The sequence below is a fragment of the Fusarium poae genome, chromosome 3 (genome assembly GCF_019609905.1).
Source record: "Fusarium poae strain DAOMC 252244 chromosome 3, whole genome shotgun sequence".
Lineage (NCBI taxonomy): Eukaryota > Fungi > Ascomycota > Sordariomycetes > Hypocreales > Nectriaceae > Fusarium > Fusarium poae.
Window position 1 is genome coordinate 6,885,711 of NC_058401.1, and position 15,665 is coordinate 6,901,375.

General features: G+C 45.9%; 7 protein-coding genes across 7 annotated transcripts; 2 read left to right on the forward strand and 5 right to left on the reverse strand.

Annotated features, from left to right (window-relative positions):
- Positions 1-705: 705 nt before the first annotated feature.
- Positions 706-2,964, reverse strand: FPOAC1_009699 (uncharacterized protein; the record flags this gene model as incomplete). Its single annotated transcript, XM_044854120.1, has 1 exon — positions 706-2,964. The coding sequence occupies one exon, from the start codon at positions 2,962-2,964 to the stop codon at positions 706-708; it is 2,259 nt and encodes a 752-aa protein (XP_044706790.1).
- A 556-nt stretch (positions 2,965-3,520) lies between these two features.
- Positions 3,521-4,516, forward strand: FPOAC1_009700 (uncharacterized protein; the record flags this gene model as incomplete). The annotated part of the gene is made up of 1 exon (XM_044854121.1): positions 3,521-4,516. One exon carries the CDS (start codon positions 3,521-3,523, stop codon positions 4,514-4,516), a length of 996 nt encoding a protein of 331 aa, XP_044706791.1.
- An 868-nt stretch (positions 4,517-5,384) lies between these two features.
- FPOAC1_009701 (uncharacterized protein) lies at positions 5,385-6,564 on the reverse strand (the record flags this gene model as incomplete). The annotated part of the gene is made up of 3 exons (XM_044854122.1): positions 5,385-5,408; positions 5,456-6,048; positions 6,120-6,564. 3 exons carry the CDS (start codon positions 6,562-6,564, stop codon positions 5,385-5,387), a joined length of 1,062 nt encoding a protein of 353 aa, XP_044706792.1.
- Positions 6,565-7,768: 1,204 nt separating this feature from the next.
- FPOAC1_009702 (uncharacterized protein) lies at positions 7,769-9,451 on the forward strand (the record flags this gene model as incomplete). The annotated part of the gene is made up of 1 exon (XM_044854123.1): positions 7,769-9,451. One exon carries the CDS (start codon positions 7,769-7,771, stop codon positions 9,449-9,451), a length of 1,683 nt encoding a protein of 560 aa, XP_044706793.1.
- Positions 9,452-9,686: 235 nt separating this feature from the next.
- On the reverse strand, positions 9,687-11,015 carry FPOAC1_009703 (uncharacterized protein; the record flags this gene model as incomplete). Its single annotated transcript, XM_044854124.1, has 1 exon — positions 9,687-11,015. The coding sequence occupies one exon, from the start codon at positions 11,013-11,015 to the stop codon at positions 9,687-9,689; it is 1,329 nt and encodes a 442-aa protein (XP_044706794.1).
- Positions 11,016-11,767: 752 nt separating this feature from the next.
- Positions 11,768-13,289, reverse strand: FPOAC1_009704 (uncharacterized protein; the record flags this gene model as incomplete). The annotated part of the gene is made up of 9 exons (XM_044854125.1): positions 11,768-12,251; positions 12,297-12,362; positions 12,417-12,471; positions 12,525-12,544; positions 12,597-12,634; positions 12,681-12,886; positions 12,940-12,987; positions 13,043-13,211; positions 13,263-13,289. The coding sequence occupies 9 exons, from the start codon at positions 13,287-13,289 to the stop codon at positions 11,768-11,770; spliced, it is 1,113 nt and encodes a 370-aa protein (XP_044706795.1).
- Positions 13,290-14,891: 1,602 nt separating this feature from the next.
- On the reverse strand, positions 14,892-15,503 carry FPOAC1_009705 (uncharacterized protein; the record flags this gene model as incomplete). The annotated part of the gene is made up of 1 exon (XM_044854126.1): positions 14,892-15,503. The coding sequence occupies one exon, from the start codon at positions 15,501-15,503 to the stop codon at positions 14,892-14,894; it is 612 nt and encodes a 203-aa protein (XP_044706796.1).
- Between the last annotated feature and the right edge of the window lie 162 nt (positions 15,504-15,665).

Consider the following 15,665-nt stretch of genomic DNA (forward strand, 5'->3'; position numbering starts at 1 on the left):
CTGTACAACCTTTCACCGCTTTACAAGACTCCCTACCGAGGTTCGGCTGCAGATCTGGGAAGAAGGATGTCATGAACAACGCAACAAATATCGCAAAATTCATTACGTGACATTGGGTAAATATGACAGAAGTGCTCCATCAAGCCGCAATTAGTACATCGAGATACCGCCAATTATGATTGCACATCTGAGACGCGCCTTGTTCAAGGCTCTGTTATTTTGGATTTTCTCGACAGATCTAACAGGCCATTTTTCTATTTGCGAATTGTAGCCTCCGGAATTTATGGGAGTTCTGTAACAAGGTTGGATGCGGTACATGAACCCAGAGACAGCATCTGTATCTTTGTTCGCTGGGGTAATCGAGTTGAGTGTTGTGATGTATCTAGGTTGCCTAGATAGAGTTAACGAAGCCAATACGCATATAACTTGATAAACGTTATGTCTTATATCATGTCCTGCGTAGTGGACAATGTTGCGTTTTTATATATGAGCTGAACGTTCAAGACTGCGAAGACTTCCAGGCATTAGGGTATTAGACAATTGGGCCAATTGAAATAAACAAAGACGGAATCAGTAAATTGTTTCATGCTATTTGGACTGTAGTTCTTAGACTATTTATTTTAATACTCTTAGACACGAGGCTAGCACTTCTGCTACACACTAAGGATGGGTGAGAATTATGGCAGGTGACTCATTGGTTCCAATTTACATATCGACTTGTTGACTTATGATAATAATCGCCATCACCATCAAGGCCGTAATGAAACCTGGCAAACATGGCGTGGGAGCAGCGCTGTTTTCTCCCGGAACGTCGCGAGTCTTATCATCTGCTTCGGGCGTGGAGAATGTGGCTGATCCATTCAAAGTCAAGCGATTAACTCCTCCTTTGATCCCGTCCAATGGCGCAACAAACGCCATCTGACTCCAGCTGAATTGTGTGTTTCGCCCTCCGTAAACAAAGACCTCGAATCTTCCTAACACATTTGAACCATTCAATACAACTGTACCATGGAGGACATCTGTCACTAGAGTAATCTCAGTAGGCACTGGTATCTTGACAGTCTCGTGTGTGGACGAGGAGGAGTTGATCCAGATCCGACCGGGATGGCCTGTGTCCAGTTTCAGAGCGTCGTCTTTACTAACGTGGCGAAGAGGGTATTCCCATCCATCGGCCTCGAATACAAGGTTGCCGCTTTTGTCAAGAGACAAAGAGTTGTCGGGACCTGATAGAGTGAAAGGTCCGTTGACGGATAGGGTTAATGTGTAATTCATGCCTTTGCTTCCATGGCCCAGAGCTATTCTGTCACTATCGCTGCTCGACCGAGACCATGATAGTAAAGTATCATTGTTACCGGAAATTGACAACGTACGGTCGAGATTGTGACCAGGAGCTTGAGAAGAATAAAGATCGATTCTCGTATCCGTCGTCTCTTCGAGTAGCTTGGGTCCACGGCTTCCACTCCAGGCACGAGCTCCGACCAAAGCGATTCCGCGACGCATAGAATAATACGCTTCCAACTGTGTCGAAGCATCAGGACCGTTATCGTTCCATGCCGCCAATGTAGCACCGCAAAGTCGAGACTCGTCACCGTCAAGTTGCATACTGGTGTTGAAAGGATTGAAGTCAGCGGGTGTCCACTGCCAGCCATCCCTATCTGCAAAATTGAAGACGCGGTTCTCGTTGAAGAACTGTGGGTATCTAGCTGGTAGAATCGGCATATGGTCGTTCTTTAAGCTCGTATATGCCCACCAGTCCTCTGAGTTGATCACGTCGTAACCATCCTTCACGAGCTGTATAGGGTCTGATTGACCATACTGCCAGTGCTGAATAACCACATCTTTATCAATGGTCTGGTTTTTCTTGGACGGCTCGTATGTGCCCCAGATGCGGCTTCGCTTATCAGACGTGGCGTTGATGAAGCGGCTCATCTTGTTGACAAAGGTAATGTAGTCGTCTGCAAGTTCGGCATCGTACTCATCTGCACCGATGTGAACCTCCTTCGTTTTGAACCATGGGAGGAATTCTTTCCAGATCTTTTGCACTGTTGGTAAGGTGTCAGAATGGGTCAAGTTCAGTAGATCCTTCTTGGGAAGGGCGAGCTCTGGCTTCCACTTGGTGAGATAGAGTGAATGGCCTGGTGCCTCGATTTCTGGGATGACAGTGACACCACGAGAAGCGCAGTGTTTCTGTAAATCGTCAAAGTCGTCCCTGGACAAGGTCTCGTTCTCGCGGCCGTGAAGAATGCCCCGCAGCCCCTTGTCTTCCGGTAGTAGCGAAAAATGCGAGTAAACATCTTTCCAAGTCTCATTCTTTCCACGATTTAGTGGGTAATTGTCGCTGAGGTGATAATGGAACTCGTTCATCTTGAAGAAAGAGGCGTAGCTGCAAAGCTCCTTGAGAAAGCCCTTGGAGTACCACTTTCGTCCGGCGTCGAGCATGTACCCTCTTGTCGCGTAAGCTGGTGCATCTCTTGCATACGTGGTCGTCAGAGTGCCTTTTCCAGAGAGAGAAAGAAGCTGGAGAAGAGTTCTGGTCCCCCACCACATGCCGCGAGCTCCATTCCCGCCGATCGTGATACGTGCCGAGTTGATTGATATTTCGTAGCCCTCAGAAGTCGACTTTCCGTTCTCGTAGGTGAGATCAAAAGTTTCTCCGGTATAGGCGCCAAGGAAAATACCACTGGCATTACTGGGAGTGTTGTTCGCCTGCTTCAGCGTCCAGTTAAGGCCCGTGATCTGATCGAGGTCATTTCGAAAGGTGGTCGCAAAATCAAGCGCCGTGGGTGGAATCAGAGTCAGACCATCCTTGTCGGATACAGAAGAAAAGTCATTGTCGATGTAGATTATCTTGTCGCTCTGGTCAATTAACCAGATATCCTGCGTAAAAGTATCGGCTGTCTCAAGAAGTGGAGGGATAAGGTCCTGGGCCAGCGTCAAAACAGGTGCAGCCAGCAGAATTGTCATACGACAATATAGTTGTATCAACATGGCGCCTCTTTCACAATATCTAGTGAAAGCACCACGAAATAAAATTTAGAGATCTGACATACGTATTAAAAAGTTCATCACCTCTTTCTTATCTGGTTGTCGTTTGTCGATCTTTGTCGAGAAATAGCTGCTCCGCAGTGACGTGCGGGGAATGTTGCAAATGTAACATTAGATAGATAAACAAACAAATGTAACTGTAACCATGAACTCGTACCTTGATCTGCCAAGAGCATCAACAAAGAAATGCTGGTGTTGAAAGTCCTCGGGGTATCAATCAGAAAGGTTGGCCGCCGGAAGTATGCGAACCTGCGAAGGGGAAAAAATAAATTATCAGACTAAAAAGTCTAATTTAACTGAGTAGCATCATCTGCTGGCAAGTTTGTATCTTCAATATAAAGTTCGAAATCAGCAACTCAAAATAAATATTTATTAGAGCCAATTCCCTTTGTTCCTAACTTTCATTTCTAACACTTCCCTACAGCAGTAATCGACCTTATTACAACAGCAACAACATATCAAACAGCATCGCATCATGGCTTGCACGACCTTTCACCCCTTCACAAGACTTCCCATCGAGATCCGGCTTGAAATATGGGAAACAGCATGTCTTGAGCAGCGCAGAGGCTATCGCGCAATCCACTACATGGCAGGACACCCAGACCACTGTCTTATTCCATCAGACCACACCTGGGACGACTCGAACACAAATGACAACACAAAGACAAAGAACAATTCTGTCTACCTTTGGCACGCTGGCCTTTGGGCTGCAAGCTCAGAATCAAGAAAGGTTGTCTTGAACCATTGGAGAAGTCAGGTCAGGTCGACAGACAGGAATTTCGCACAGTTAAGCCGCAGGTATTCAGGAAGAAAGTCAAATTACTACATGGACCTTATTCAGCCAGGAGAAGAAGGACGGGATCCCGCGGCCCCCTTGCCACCTTCTGATGTTCACCATGAGCACTGGCGCCAGATTCTGTACCCTGAAGAAGACATATTCTGCATAACCGCAAATGGTAAGGAGGCTCTGCAGTACAATTGGCCTACAATTTGTGGCAAGTTTCCAGTGAGCTTGGTCAAGAACATTGCGTTTGAGTGGCATCCATCCTGGAACATTGGTCTTCCTGTCAAGCCCGATTTCCCTGCCATGAGGAGGCATGAGAAGTCTCCTTTCTCAGAACCCCTATTGACCATGTTCCGACGATGGGTTTTCGAGTCGGCAATATTAGCTCACAGGGGTAACGCCCTGCTCATTGACAACAATGCAAAGTGGATATCGCGAGAACCTGGCCTCAAGCCCACAATATTCGATCTCAACGGGCAGTACTATGAGATACCAGTTGGCAACACTCGCCGACCGTCTCCCACGAGCCTTGTCCAGGGTAGTGCCATTCTACAAACCCTGGAATATCTCGAAGAAGGGTTTTTCTCCTTCGTAGGACTTTTTGGGAACCCAAGAACGCGTGCCCCATACACGCTCCAAGACACCCTATCCATCCTTGTTCGCTGGGAAAATCGAGTTGAGTGTTAAGCAAGGTGTGTCTAGTTCCAAGATTCAATGCTTGAACCTTTAGCCTCCCGATATCGTTCAACACGTTAGTAATTGATCAACACTAGTTCAATAGAGTTACAGATCCTACGGTCAGAAACAACAAGCTCTAAAGATCTACCTTGAGATATCAGCAGCCTGTACACCCTCCGAATGTAAGGTCATATCTGATGCCTTGTATAACAACTGGGTAGTTAAACTATTTCGACTATAATATTACTAGGTTGTTCATCCGACTTGTGTGTGCACTGAAGGGAAAAGGCTGTAATTCGAAGCTATAGCTCAATAGGTTATGTTTCCTTATTCAATACCCCATTCCAACCTGGAATAATGACCAGCTCATTAGGTAGATTTCAACGTTCGTGCCAACGAGGACCAATGTATTGTTAAACGAAACAAGATGTTATACGATTTAAGCGCCCAGCTACGCCTTATGCTCACAGTTTCAGCCACGGAGCGGTCCCGCAAGCGCTTAATGACACATATTCTCGATGGAACGCTACTATAAATGTTGTTACATGCCAGCTTTTGTTTGAAATCAGCGGTCAAGTAGTCTCTTGATAGGTTTAGCATGCTGTATGTCTGCATTAGGCTGGTGAATACACGTCTTGGATTTGAGACTTGTCAGTCCTACAGTTCTGTAAAGTGTTGGCACATGTGCTGATTTCATATGTCGCTCGAGTCTCACAGCAGTATTAACTATAACATTAAAACTGCTCTATGTTATACCTGACCTAGGAACTTTGGCAGCATGAACTTTGAATTAACGCTTGGATATCTATCTAACGCGCTTTGGCGTATCTATTATGTGAATTTCAAACAGAATGGCTCTTTGGCAGCACTTGGAGTATTACCAGTTCTTCCCACAGACCTCCTGTAGAATGTCAGACCATGAGGAAATAATAGCCAAGAGTTACTTACCTTACGCTTCAACTTAAAGTCTGTGTAGAAAGAATTCCATATCATCCTTGTTGTGCAGTCTTCTGTACCATTTATTGATTTGCATGGAGGCTGTATCTCAAGACGAAGATCTTCGGGTGTCGGTATCCATGGCTTTGGGATTGGCCAGTCAGAGAAGTGAATGAGCTTGGCCTCGTTGTAAGCAGCGACAGGGTCCCAAGGCTCGGCATCAGAACCAAGATATTTCGCATGGGTTTCCTCCCGGTATTCACCAGTAATCATATCATAAGGGCGATGTGGAAGCACAAGTGCACTATGGCCGTAGAGGTCATTGACGATCTCCATATCGTAATCGTTCTTGGAAGCCGATTTTATCTTGGCCTTGATCCGAGAAAACTCAGTTTTGGAAGGTTGGATGAGAATAACCTGTGATGAGAGCATGTCTTCGTCTGGAAGCATCCAGTAAGCTCTAGGCATTGCTACTGGAGCTGGCGGCAAAAGAAACAATTCGTCCATATTTTGAAGAATCAGCGAGTCTGAGTCTATAGATAGGACGCGACTGTATTGAGTCTGATTGAAGGCCAGAAGCTTGGTGAATGAATCAGCCCATGTAGCTACATTCATGGACGGGTCAGCCTTGTTATGCAATAAGGTCTGTTTGAATTATTTTTGGAAACTCGCTTACCATCTGCGTTATCCTTGTGTTGGACTGTGATGGGAACAAGCTTGACATTGTACTCATCACGGGCTTTGATCAGTAATTCGATATCGATAGATGTGTCGTTTTCAGACTTGAACATCTTTGACGGGTACATCATGACACGATCGGCTTGACTAGAGAGACGATCCAACGCCTCGAAGAACATAACCGAGTTACAAAGGTACTCGCTATTCGTGACATACTGGGTGTATGCAAACTGAGACCAATCAACTGCAATCGAGGTATCAGAGTCTAAAGGCTTTAACGACTCTGTAGTAATAAAGTCATGACTGAGAAGAAGGTAGAAGACGATAACGGTGAAAGCCAAGGCTCCTGTCCAGCGGTATCGCCTCGGTGCAAGGTTGCTGGGCAAGAATGGAGATGTTTGCTCTGGTAGGAGATCTTTCGTCCAAACTGTAAAGCGCGACATTGGAGTATGGAGCCACTGTCGTAGTAGCATTTGACCAAAGGCGTGACTAATTAGAATTTGAGTGAGTAAAAAGGTGAGTAACAATAGAATATCATTCGAGAAAGAAACAACAGGAACCAGCCTTAACGATTGAGCTTTCCGGACACAACAAAACAAAACAAGAGATATCCAAGAGGAAAAGAGACGGACTGAAACCTCGCTTCAAAAAGCGTAGCCAGCCTTTGTCCTGATAACTGCGGCGTGGCGGTCTTGGCTGTCAAAGATCCCTACCATATTACCACCTGTTGGTCGTGCAAATGGAGCCGCCCAGGGAAGCATAATATTATTTTAGCAAACATATGCGTGTTGGTCACACTTATAATATGAAACATTGCTTCTTGGTTAGCCGATCTGCACAGTTGACAGGGATTGTTCGTGGACTTGGGCGGCTAGGAGGAACCAATCAGCCCATGGAAATAGTTTTGGTTTTTCTTCTCTTTGCAAAGGAGAGTATCATGAGCTGACTCTTGATGACAGATGAATCATTTAACTCACTTAATTCTCTGTTGTTGTCAGCCTTGAGTGGCACAAGTTATCCACAACCACATCCTCTCCCTGATATACTGCAATGCTGCTGGTGACCAACTACTGAACATATGGTCTTTTTCCTACCAATTCCCACTTCTCAGTACTGGAACATGCAAATGGTATTATCTTCGTTAGCTACCCAAAACTCTCGCGCGGGTGAGAAGGAAATAACAGGCGATATGTTCTCACAACTTTGCAGTGAACCGCCAAGATGCAGCCAACCTGAATTTCGAAAGCAGGAATCCTCTTAGTTTTACCAGGTATCCCGTCGTGATCCATTGGTAGGGCTCGGTTTAGAAAATCCATGTACCAACACCTCTATCTGATGCATGTTGGTTGTTTTCAACACACGACAACTGGGTCAAGCTGAACCACCCATGTCGACTGTTGGTTGAATGTTGCCCAAGCGAGATTTCTTGGGTCCATGGATTCTAGTTTAGTAAGAGCCTTGTTGAATTGGCCTTCGAGTTTCTTTGCTCTGTCCCAGCCGCTTTGCCTATCGTCGCTTTCTCTCGTTTTTCAGACGCTTTTACTCCATCTAAACAATTCAATCGTTTACACTCCAAGTTCGTTGCCTCTGGAGGTTATTCATGTTATCATCTTTGTGCTTTCTTTCGTGTCTTTGAGCGCCCCGACCATGCTGGCCTCCTTTACCGCTTTTACACTGATACTGGCGCGGATCGCCACCATCTCGGCCGAGCGTACTCCCAGAGAAGTCCCATGGTCAGACAAGACATTTGGACCCGACGGACCATGGCGAGCTATACATGCAAAAATCGGCGAACACAAGCAGGATGTCGATTTATTTCCTGGAAGTGACTGGGAGACGTGGTTGATCGAAGAAACATACTGTGGAAAGGGGGCTTGCTCTGCTTCGAGAGCTGGCACCTACGACACGTCCGTCGCCACTACAGGAGGAATCCAGTGGAAGGCAGCTCTCGAGAATTATATGCGCGGGGTGAATTTGGAAGGCGAAGGTGGCACGGCGTATCAAGATGATATCGAGTTGGACGGAATAACGGTGAAAAATGCAAGTCTTGCTGTTCTTGGAACGTCGACACCACAGAAGATCAAGTACCCCGGTGGTAAGACAGCAGAGTTCACTGCTGGCTGTCTAAGCCTAGGAGGGAGGAGAGAAACGAACCAGAGCTTCTTCGTTGGCGATAATTTCCCAACCATTAATGCAAGTCTTCCATCAGGTTGGCTATGGGACAACGGATATACCGAGTCGTATTCGTTCGGTATGCATATCGGATCAGCACAACCTGCTACCAGGGTACCGGGCTCACTGTGGTTCGGGGGCTATGACCAGAACCGTGTCGTGGGAGAGATCCTGAGCATGAATGGCGGTCCAAGAGATGGGATCACACTACGGGATATCAGCATCGATGTGGTGGGAAGCAAGTCTCCATTTGAGTTCCGGTCCAAAGGCGGTCTACTTGCTGAGGGAAACTCCTCTATTGGTACCTCCTTCAAGGTATTAGTTGACGGCTGTTCACCGTACTTGACCCTCCCCGAGTCAACCTGCAACAGTATCGCCTCTCATCTTCCTGTCAAGTACAGCAAGGACCTTGGTTTGTACCTTTGGGACACCGAATCGGATCAGTACCTGGAGATCATCTCATCAGCCACGACACTTACCTTTGAGTTCATCTCGACATCCAATACCAACCCCGTCAAAATCCGTGTTCCGTTTATGCACCTCAACCTAACCCTCGAAGCACCTCTGGTAGATGATCCAATACCATACTTCCCTTGTCACGTTAATGGTGGTGACCGATGGGTTTTGGGACGAGCGTTCCTCCAAGATGCTTTCATCGGGGCTAATATGCGCCGCGGTGTAGACACATGGTGGTTAGCTCAGGCTCCAGGTCCCAACATCCAGGCAACTGCGAACCCTGTTACGATTGGTGAGATGGACAATACAGTTAGGAAAGGTGGGAATGACTGGAACCAGTCCTGGACAGGATATTGGAACAATGAAGAAGCGCCTCCGAGTACTCCCAGTTCCGCGGCCGATGATGTTGATGAACCAAAGGAGGACGAGAAAGAAGTTGGTATGTCGATAGCTGCGAAAGCTGGTATCGGTGCTGGAATTGCTGCTACTGTGATAGCTCTTGGAGCGGGCGTCTTCCTGTATCGGCGTCGACGTCGAGGTCAGACTACCCCAGCCACTGAGGCCCCGGCCTATGAACAGAACGTCATGCAACAGCATTACATCGATACAAAGCCTCAAGAGCTAGCCCAACGGTCACCCCAAGAACTACATGGAAACGAGGTGTTTATGCCAAGGCCCCATCAGCGCTTTGAGCTTCCTTGATGGATAATGGATGGTTGTAACGAGGACGGCCCCTTTTTCTCTTCTTATCGGTCTTAGGTAATATTATGATTATGACTTTTCTTTCTTCCCTAGCGAAACATAACACCACTGTTTTAGATAATATCATGGCAATATTCTTTCAACATGATCTTCGTATGTGAATAGAAAATTTTATTTCCCATCCATGGATGGGAAGACTCAGACTTATCTCGCCGGTCACCCTTCTCGTATTTATCTATAACTGAAACTCTTTCAATAGTGTCTGCTTCATGACTTCCAAATAAATATTTATGTCCTCGGCCCTTTGAAACCCATCGTTGAAACTATACACCAACCTCAACTTGCCCTGGAAAGTGTAGAAGAACAACATCGACATGCCTAGCACAATATCGGCCCCGAACTTGAAATCTTTAACCTTGATATTATTCCCGTACTCACGATTGATGAAATTCTCGACAATACCTAGACTGCTCACAAGAGCGTCTTTGGGTGCAGGAGCCTCGAGGAACTCTGGGCTCGAAACAACCTGGTGCATACCACGCTTGAAAGCACCTGTCATCTCCAAAGCATCTGGGTCTTGCTTGAATGTTTTCTTGTAATACTTGGTGAATGATTCGACAAGATCCCAATAAGAGGCAGGCAAATCGATGATGTGTGGATGGGGAGCATAGTATACTGATGCAGCATACTTACTGGAGTTGTACGGCGCGGGAAGATAAGGCCGAAGGTCAAATTGGTTCATCGACGTATATCGAGACTTTTCAGAATCGGGGTCTGCTTTTTTCATGAGTGCAGAGACGTATGCTGCGTGGATAGCTGAAGTGACCGTTATGCCTTCACGGCGGCAGGCTTTAACCAAGAGATCAGTTGTCTCGAGTGAGAAAACCAGTTCCATGTTTTGACAGTTTCCGGATGGCGCAGAGCCAAGTTTTGAGATTGGTCCAATGGCAGGTTGATTGTGCAAGTAGCTGCTGAGTAACTCCTCACCTTTCTCTCTCGCTTGGGGAGATGGTTCTAAAAAGCCCAAGATTTCTTCCATGACTGGAGCTAGGCGTGAAGACTCATCGCCAAAGTTAATAATTTCAACAGGATGTGCTAGTGCATTGAGAAAGCTGTGGCAGAGTAACTCCAGCCCCGTGCCGTCTATGGTATAGTGATGTCCACGGATCACAAGCTGCGAAGACTTGGGGACGTAGTAAAGAGTAATCTGTTTGATAGGCTTAACAGACCTTTGCATCTCTTCAGCGTTCAAGGCATCAGAGATAATAAACGTTTCGGTGAGCCAGCGGTTCAAGCTGTTTTCGTCCGGGATAGTGTAAACTCTTTTCATGTCTTGGATTGTAGATGCAATCTGAGGCTGCTCGTATCGCAGTTGCTTCCAAGCATGTTGAAGGTTTGGTTCAATGTCTTGAGAGTTGATTTCGAGTTCGAGAGAGGCGAAAAGTGTGTAGTGTTCTCTACCGTCGCAGAGACTTGCAGACATGTTGGCTGTAATGACGAAGAAGGCTTCTAGTCCATCCAATGGGCGCTCCCATTGGATTTGAGATACTTGTGTCCACACCATTTTTGAGATTAATTGTAAACGTCCATCTACAAGTTCGAAGATGGGTTTGAATTCGTAGAAATCAATGACGGGGTAATCATCTTCTTTTATAGCTTGATTGCCCTGCCTCTTCTGCTTTGTAGATCACTCCTACGCTATTCCTATAAAGTCTTAATCGTGCGCTGAGGAACTACCCAGACTTTGTCCTACTAGAAGTAGCGCAACATTTGTGTGCTTCGGGAATCAGGCTACTGGGTAGTAGAAAAGTTGGCCTCCTGGGTCTTAGGGTACAAAAATAAACAACCTAAGAAGTCTGACCTAAGTAGGATAAGCTGACCTACTAATTTCGTTCCTTATGCTTCTAGCGGCCAATTCATCTGACACCCGAGGGCCAGCACAACCTATAGCCAAGAGTCAATTTTCAACCTTGCTTATCTTTGCGTTGGTACTACAAATTGACATTTCTCGTGCCGCTTATCCATTAGCAAGTCTGATAAACAACCAATCAGCTGTTAAAGAAATTAGACCAACCGGAAGTGACGGTATCATAGCATGAAAATGTTCTTTCGTGGATATCATATGGAAATATAGCTACGGGTTGGTATCTCTTAAATGAGTTATAGGCTCATGAATAGCATGATAACATCATGATCGTTCAAGTCATGCATTACTATCTAACATTATACTCTAAAGCATGGGCTCTCATACCCTCTATATGCAAACCTTAATCTATTCCCGGCAATGCATCCTTCTAAGTGCTTACGAATAAAATATCATACTGGTGACTGTGCATAAATCGACGTGTTAGATCTCGCATGCTGATGTCCCCGCCATCCATCGTAATGCTCGTGTTGAACATGATACGACCTTTCGACGATAATATCAGCCAACTTTGGATTCAAAGACTCATCGCTCTTTGCATGGCTATGTTTCCATCCACCACTGCCATCAAAAACTCTCTTCATCCCATATGGTGTCGAAATGTTTTGCTTGGCGAGTCTGTTGCGCACGCTTCCTGACGATCCCTGATACGACGGGCAGATTTCACTAGGTACTTTTCCTCTCCAGAACGATGGTGAGAATAGTGATCGGAGGATTGGAATGTTGACTGTCGCTATGCCGACGATGGTTTCGCGGATGCCCCAGGCGTTGATGTTGAGTGCTGAGGGGTTGGCTGAGAGGGTGAGGACGACGCGGACCAGGGCGGCTGCCATGACGAATACTCCTGATGAAAGAAGTAGGCCGATGACGAATTTTCTACCCTTGTTAGATAAGTCGTGGATGAGTGGTGAAGGAACTTACTTGTGGAAAGGAATTTGGAGTTTCCAAAGAAGGGGTAGTGGGATGCAAAGAATCAGGCCGTCAGTTCTGCAACAGTTAGTCAGTAAGTCATGTCTAGCCTCAAAATGTGATTCAACTGACAGGACATTGAGTACAGTAGTAACCAAGAAGTTTTGAATTTTGAAACTGCATCTTGCTAAAGAGACATGTTAGTGCCATTCGTCCAACATTGTTATCATAAACACTGACCTGGAGGATCAGGCACAACTCTGTAATATTTGTTAGTAGAGTGCAGGTACTAGGATTTATAGGGATACACACTGCCAGTTTGCTTTGTAAGGAAGGCATCCGATTGAGATCTAACCAGTTAGTCAAGGTCCAGACTTGATAGAAAAGAAGGCGTACGGTGAGAACAACAGCAGCATAGGTTATACCGCACAGGAGTGATACTATCTGGACAAATGATTTGTGCCATGTTCCAATTGTCATGCGGGCAAAAAAGCAGAGCATAGTACCCTTTAGACTCCAGATGAGTGCTGTGTAGGAATACCAAGCGACAAGTTGGAACATTGAGCCTAGCTCATATTGACGAATGTCAGATTCGCTGAGTTCTTTCAAAAGAGTTAGGTTACATTGTTTATCAAATCAGGTAGTTGAAACCTACTATGGTCCAGCGCTGCGACTCCGGCTTCTATGTTGGTGCCAAGGTAGTCTATACATGTATTAGCTGCTGAGTGACAGACAGGCAAGGTACGTAATGGGCTTACATATTAAGTGCACTGTGACTGCGTCCGTCGTATAAAAGAGCATAACAAGGAAAGAAAAGGCATCATCGCCTTGGAGGCCCCGCCATCCAACAGCTCTCAATCGCACAAAGAAACGAGCGAGTAGAATGATGAGGCCTAAAGCATAGAGACCCCACGATTCATAAAGAAACTAGCACCTTGTCAGCCAGTTTTTTCCCGGGGTCTGATACCATAGACTTACCTCGGGCTTGTCTTCAATTTGTGGCATTGTTCCAGACAATGAGACACCCAATAAACAAAAGAAAAGAAAAAAAAGTAAACAAAAAACTTCAGCACCTCTCTCACGCTCGCACGTAGGAGCAACACAGGTAGGAGGACATCGGTCTACTTATCACATGGTTGATGCAATCATTTGTTTACAAGAAACGTCAAAGCACCTCAATTACATGCCAGGAGGTCCGCATTACGTGAAACTATCAAACTCCAAATAAAGAAGTCCCTCGTGCCCGCCTGAACTAACTAGGAGGGCTTCATTACCCAACAAGGGTTAACATGTTGGTGGCTAAACCCAATGTATATAGGGCTGATGTCAAATCGAGCTGTTAGTTTGGTTTCAGTAGGGCTAATGTCATGCTGCAAGTGGGCAGACGCTGAGCCGTGTGGTCAAGCTAGAGCTTGCTTTTTTGAGGGTCGTCGTTCTTCTCAGCTTGAGCACGAGATGAAACGTTGAAACGATAAACATCCATGTCTTTTTATCATACCCTTGTCAGTTCCGGACTTGGGCGAGTCATCGCGTCGCCTCAACTGAAGCTATGATCTTCACTGGGGTAATTAGTTACGTATTTTATTTACGGACTGTTAAAGCGGTTAATTGAGATCTTTCAAGATTCGTCAATCGAGAAAGTTCTTGTTACTGTGTTATGCCATCTGAACTAAACGCGCATCAGCTGAACGTTTATATCTCAAGATTGCCACTAGCCTCATACTCGTTACTGGACCAGTCAACAGAAACCAAGATAAATTACTTCATGTTTTATATTAATTTGGCATTCTCACCGCAGGTACTAGTGTCATCGGCGGATCCTTGAGCCCGCTGCGGCCGATGAACTCTAGACCAATGCTATTGAAGAAATGTCACCTGTCGTTTTATATATAGGGACTCGACGGGCGGTGGCTTGAAGCTTGTATTCTTGATGGCTGATCATTACTAATATTTGTATGTTGACGCGAAAGACGCGTATCTATCACATATCGAGAATGGCTATCAAGGAATTTTGTTATAACCAAAACTTCAAATCGCTCTCTAAACTCTTCAGAAACTGCACGTCTTAACTCATACTTTCCTTATTTGTCTAATAGGATTTCTTAAGGTCATCATTAGTTCTTGGCAGATGACTTGACATTGCTGATCACTCAACTCAGTCTGACTGTACCATGTCAAAAAGCATCAAGGTAAGCTTAACAGAGCCTGCTTCCATGCATTTGAGCGAGGCGAAGTAAGTCAGACCTACTGATAAACAGTCTAGTGGGTTGCAGAAACGTTGGCCTGCCTTAGGGTCCAAAAATCAGCGATCTAAGGACTAGTCTAAGAAGCATAAACTGGCCTAGTAATTTCGTCCCTTATTATGTTTCGGGTGGTCAATGTTTCTGATAGGACAGTTTAACCTGTCACTTGAAGCAGAGACGTGCTATAGACCAAACCATAAGGCACTAGGAAATCAATATTGGTATAAATGGTAGAAAAGATAGATAAGACCGTAAGAATTCTATCTATAGAAGAAGTTGAAGGAAATAAAAAATGCTGCAATACTACGTTACGCCCATGTATGCCCAATAAAAACCAGACCGAATGATCCCATATCTTGATAGATTAGAGCCCGAATGCCTCCTTGGCAACACCAAAGACTTCTAATCTGGGCTCGACTTCGGTACCGACACACTCCTCGATGTAAATCTTGAATCCCTCATCGGCATCCTTCTTGAAAGCATCCTTCACATCCTGCTTACACTGGGTAGCGAGGAACCAAGCACCAGAGGCAAAGTTGTACTTGTCAACGGTAACAGCGTCCAACAGCTTGTTCAGGTCATCATCCGACATGCCCTCAACCGAGTCAACTCCCTCAAACTTGGGTGCGAGCTCGGGAATGGACTTTGCGTAGAGAAGGTTGAAGTTGGCCATTTGCATGTTGGCAGTGCCCTGGCCGGGCCTACCGGGGACTTGGTTACGCTTGTACTGGAAGTCGCCCGACTCAAAAGCCATGAGGGCGAGCACAGCGGCCATCATCTTGGGGTCGTAGATGTCGTGGTCCTTGAAGGCATTGATGAGGAAAGGCGCGGCTTGTTCAGCGGTGCGGCAGTCAGTGTTTGATGATGGGCAGCTCTTTGACTTGGGGGCGATTTTCTCAATGATGGGGACTGCTGTAAGGGCAGCTGCCGAGGCACCAGCGAGGCCGAGAATGGTGGATAGAGTAATAAATTTCATCTTGTCGAGTGTAGAGTAAAATGTGTGATTGTGATGGTGATTGTTGTTGATGATGATAAAGAGAGTAGACAACAAGGTAGGTAGGTATTTAAATATCCTCCAGGGACTTAACAAACAAAGGCAGTGAAAGACTGCGGTCGGGTTGTACAGCACAGCTGTAAG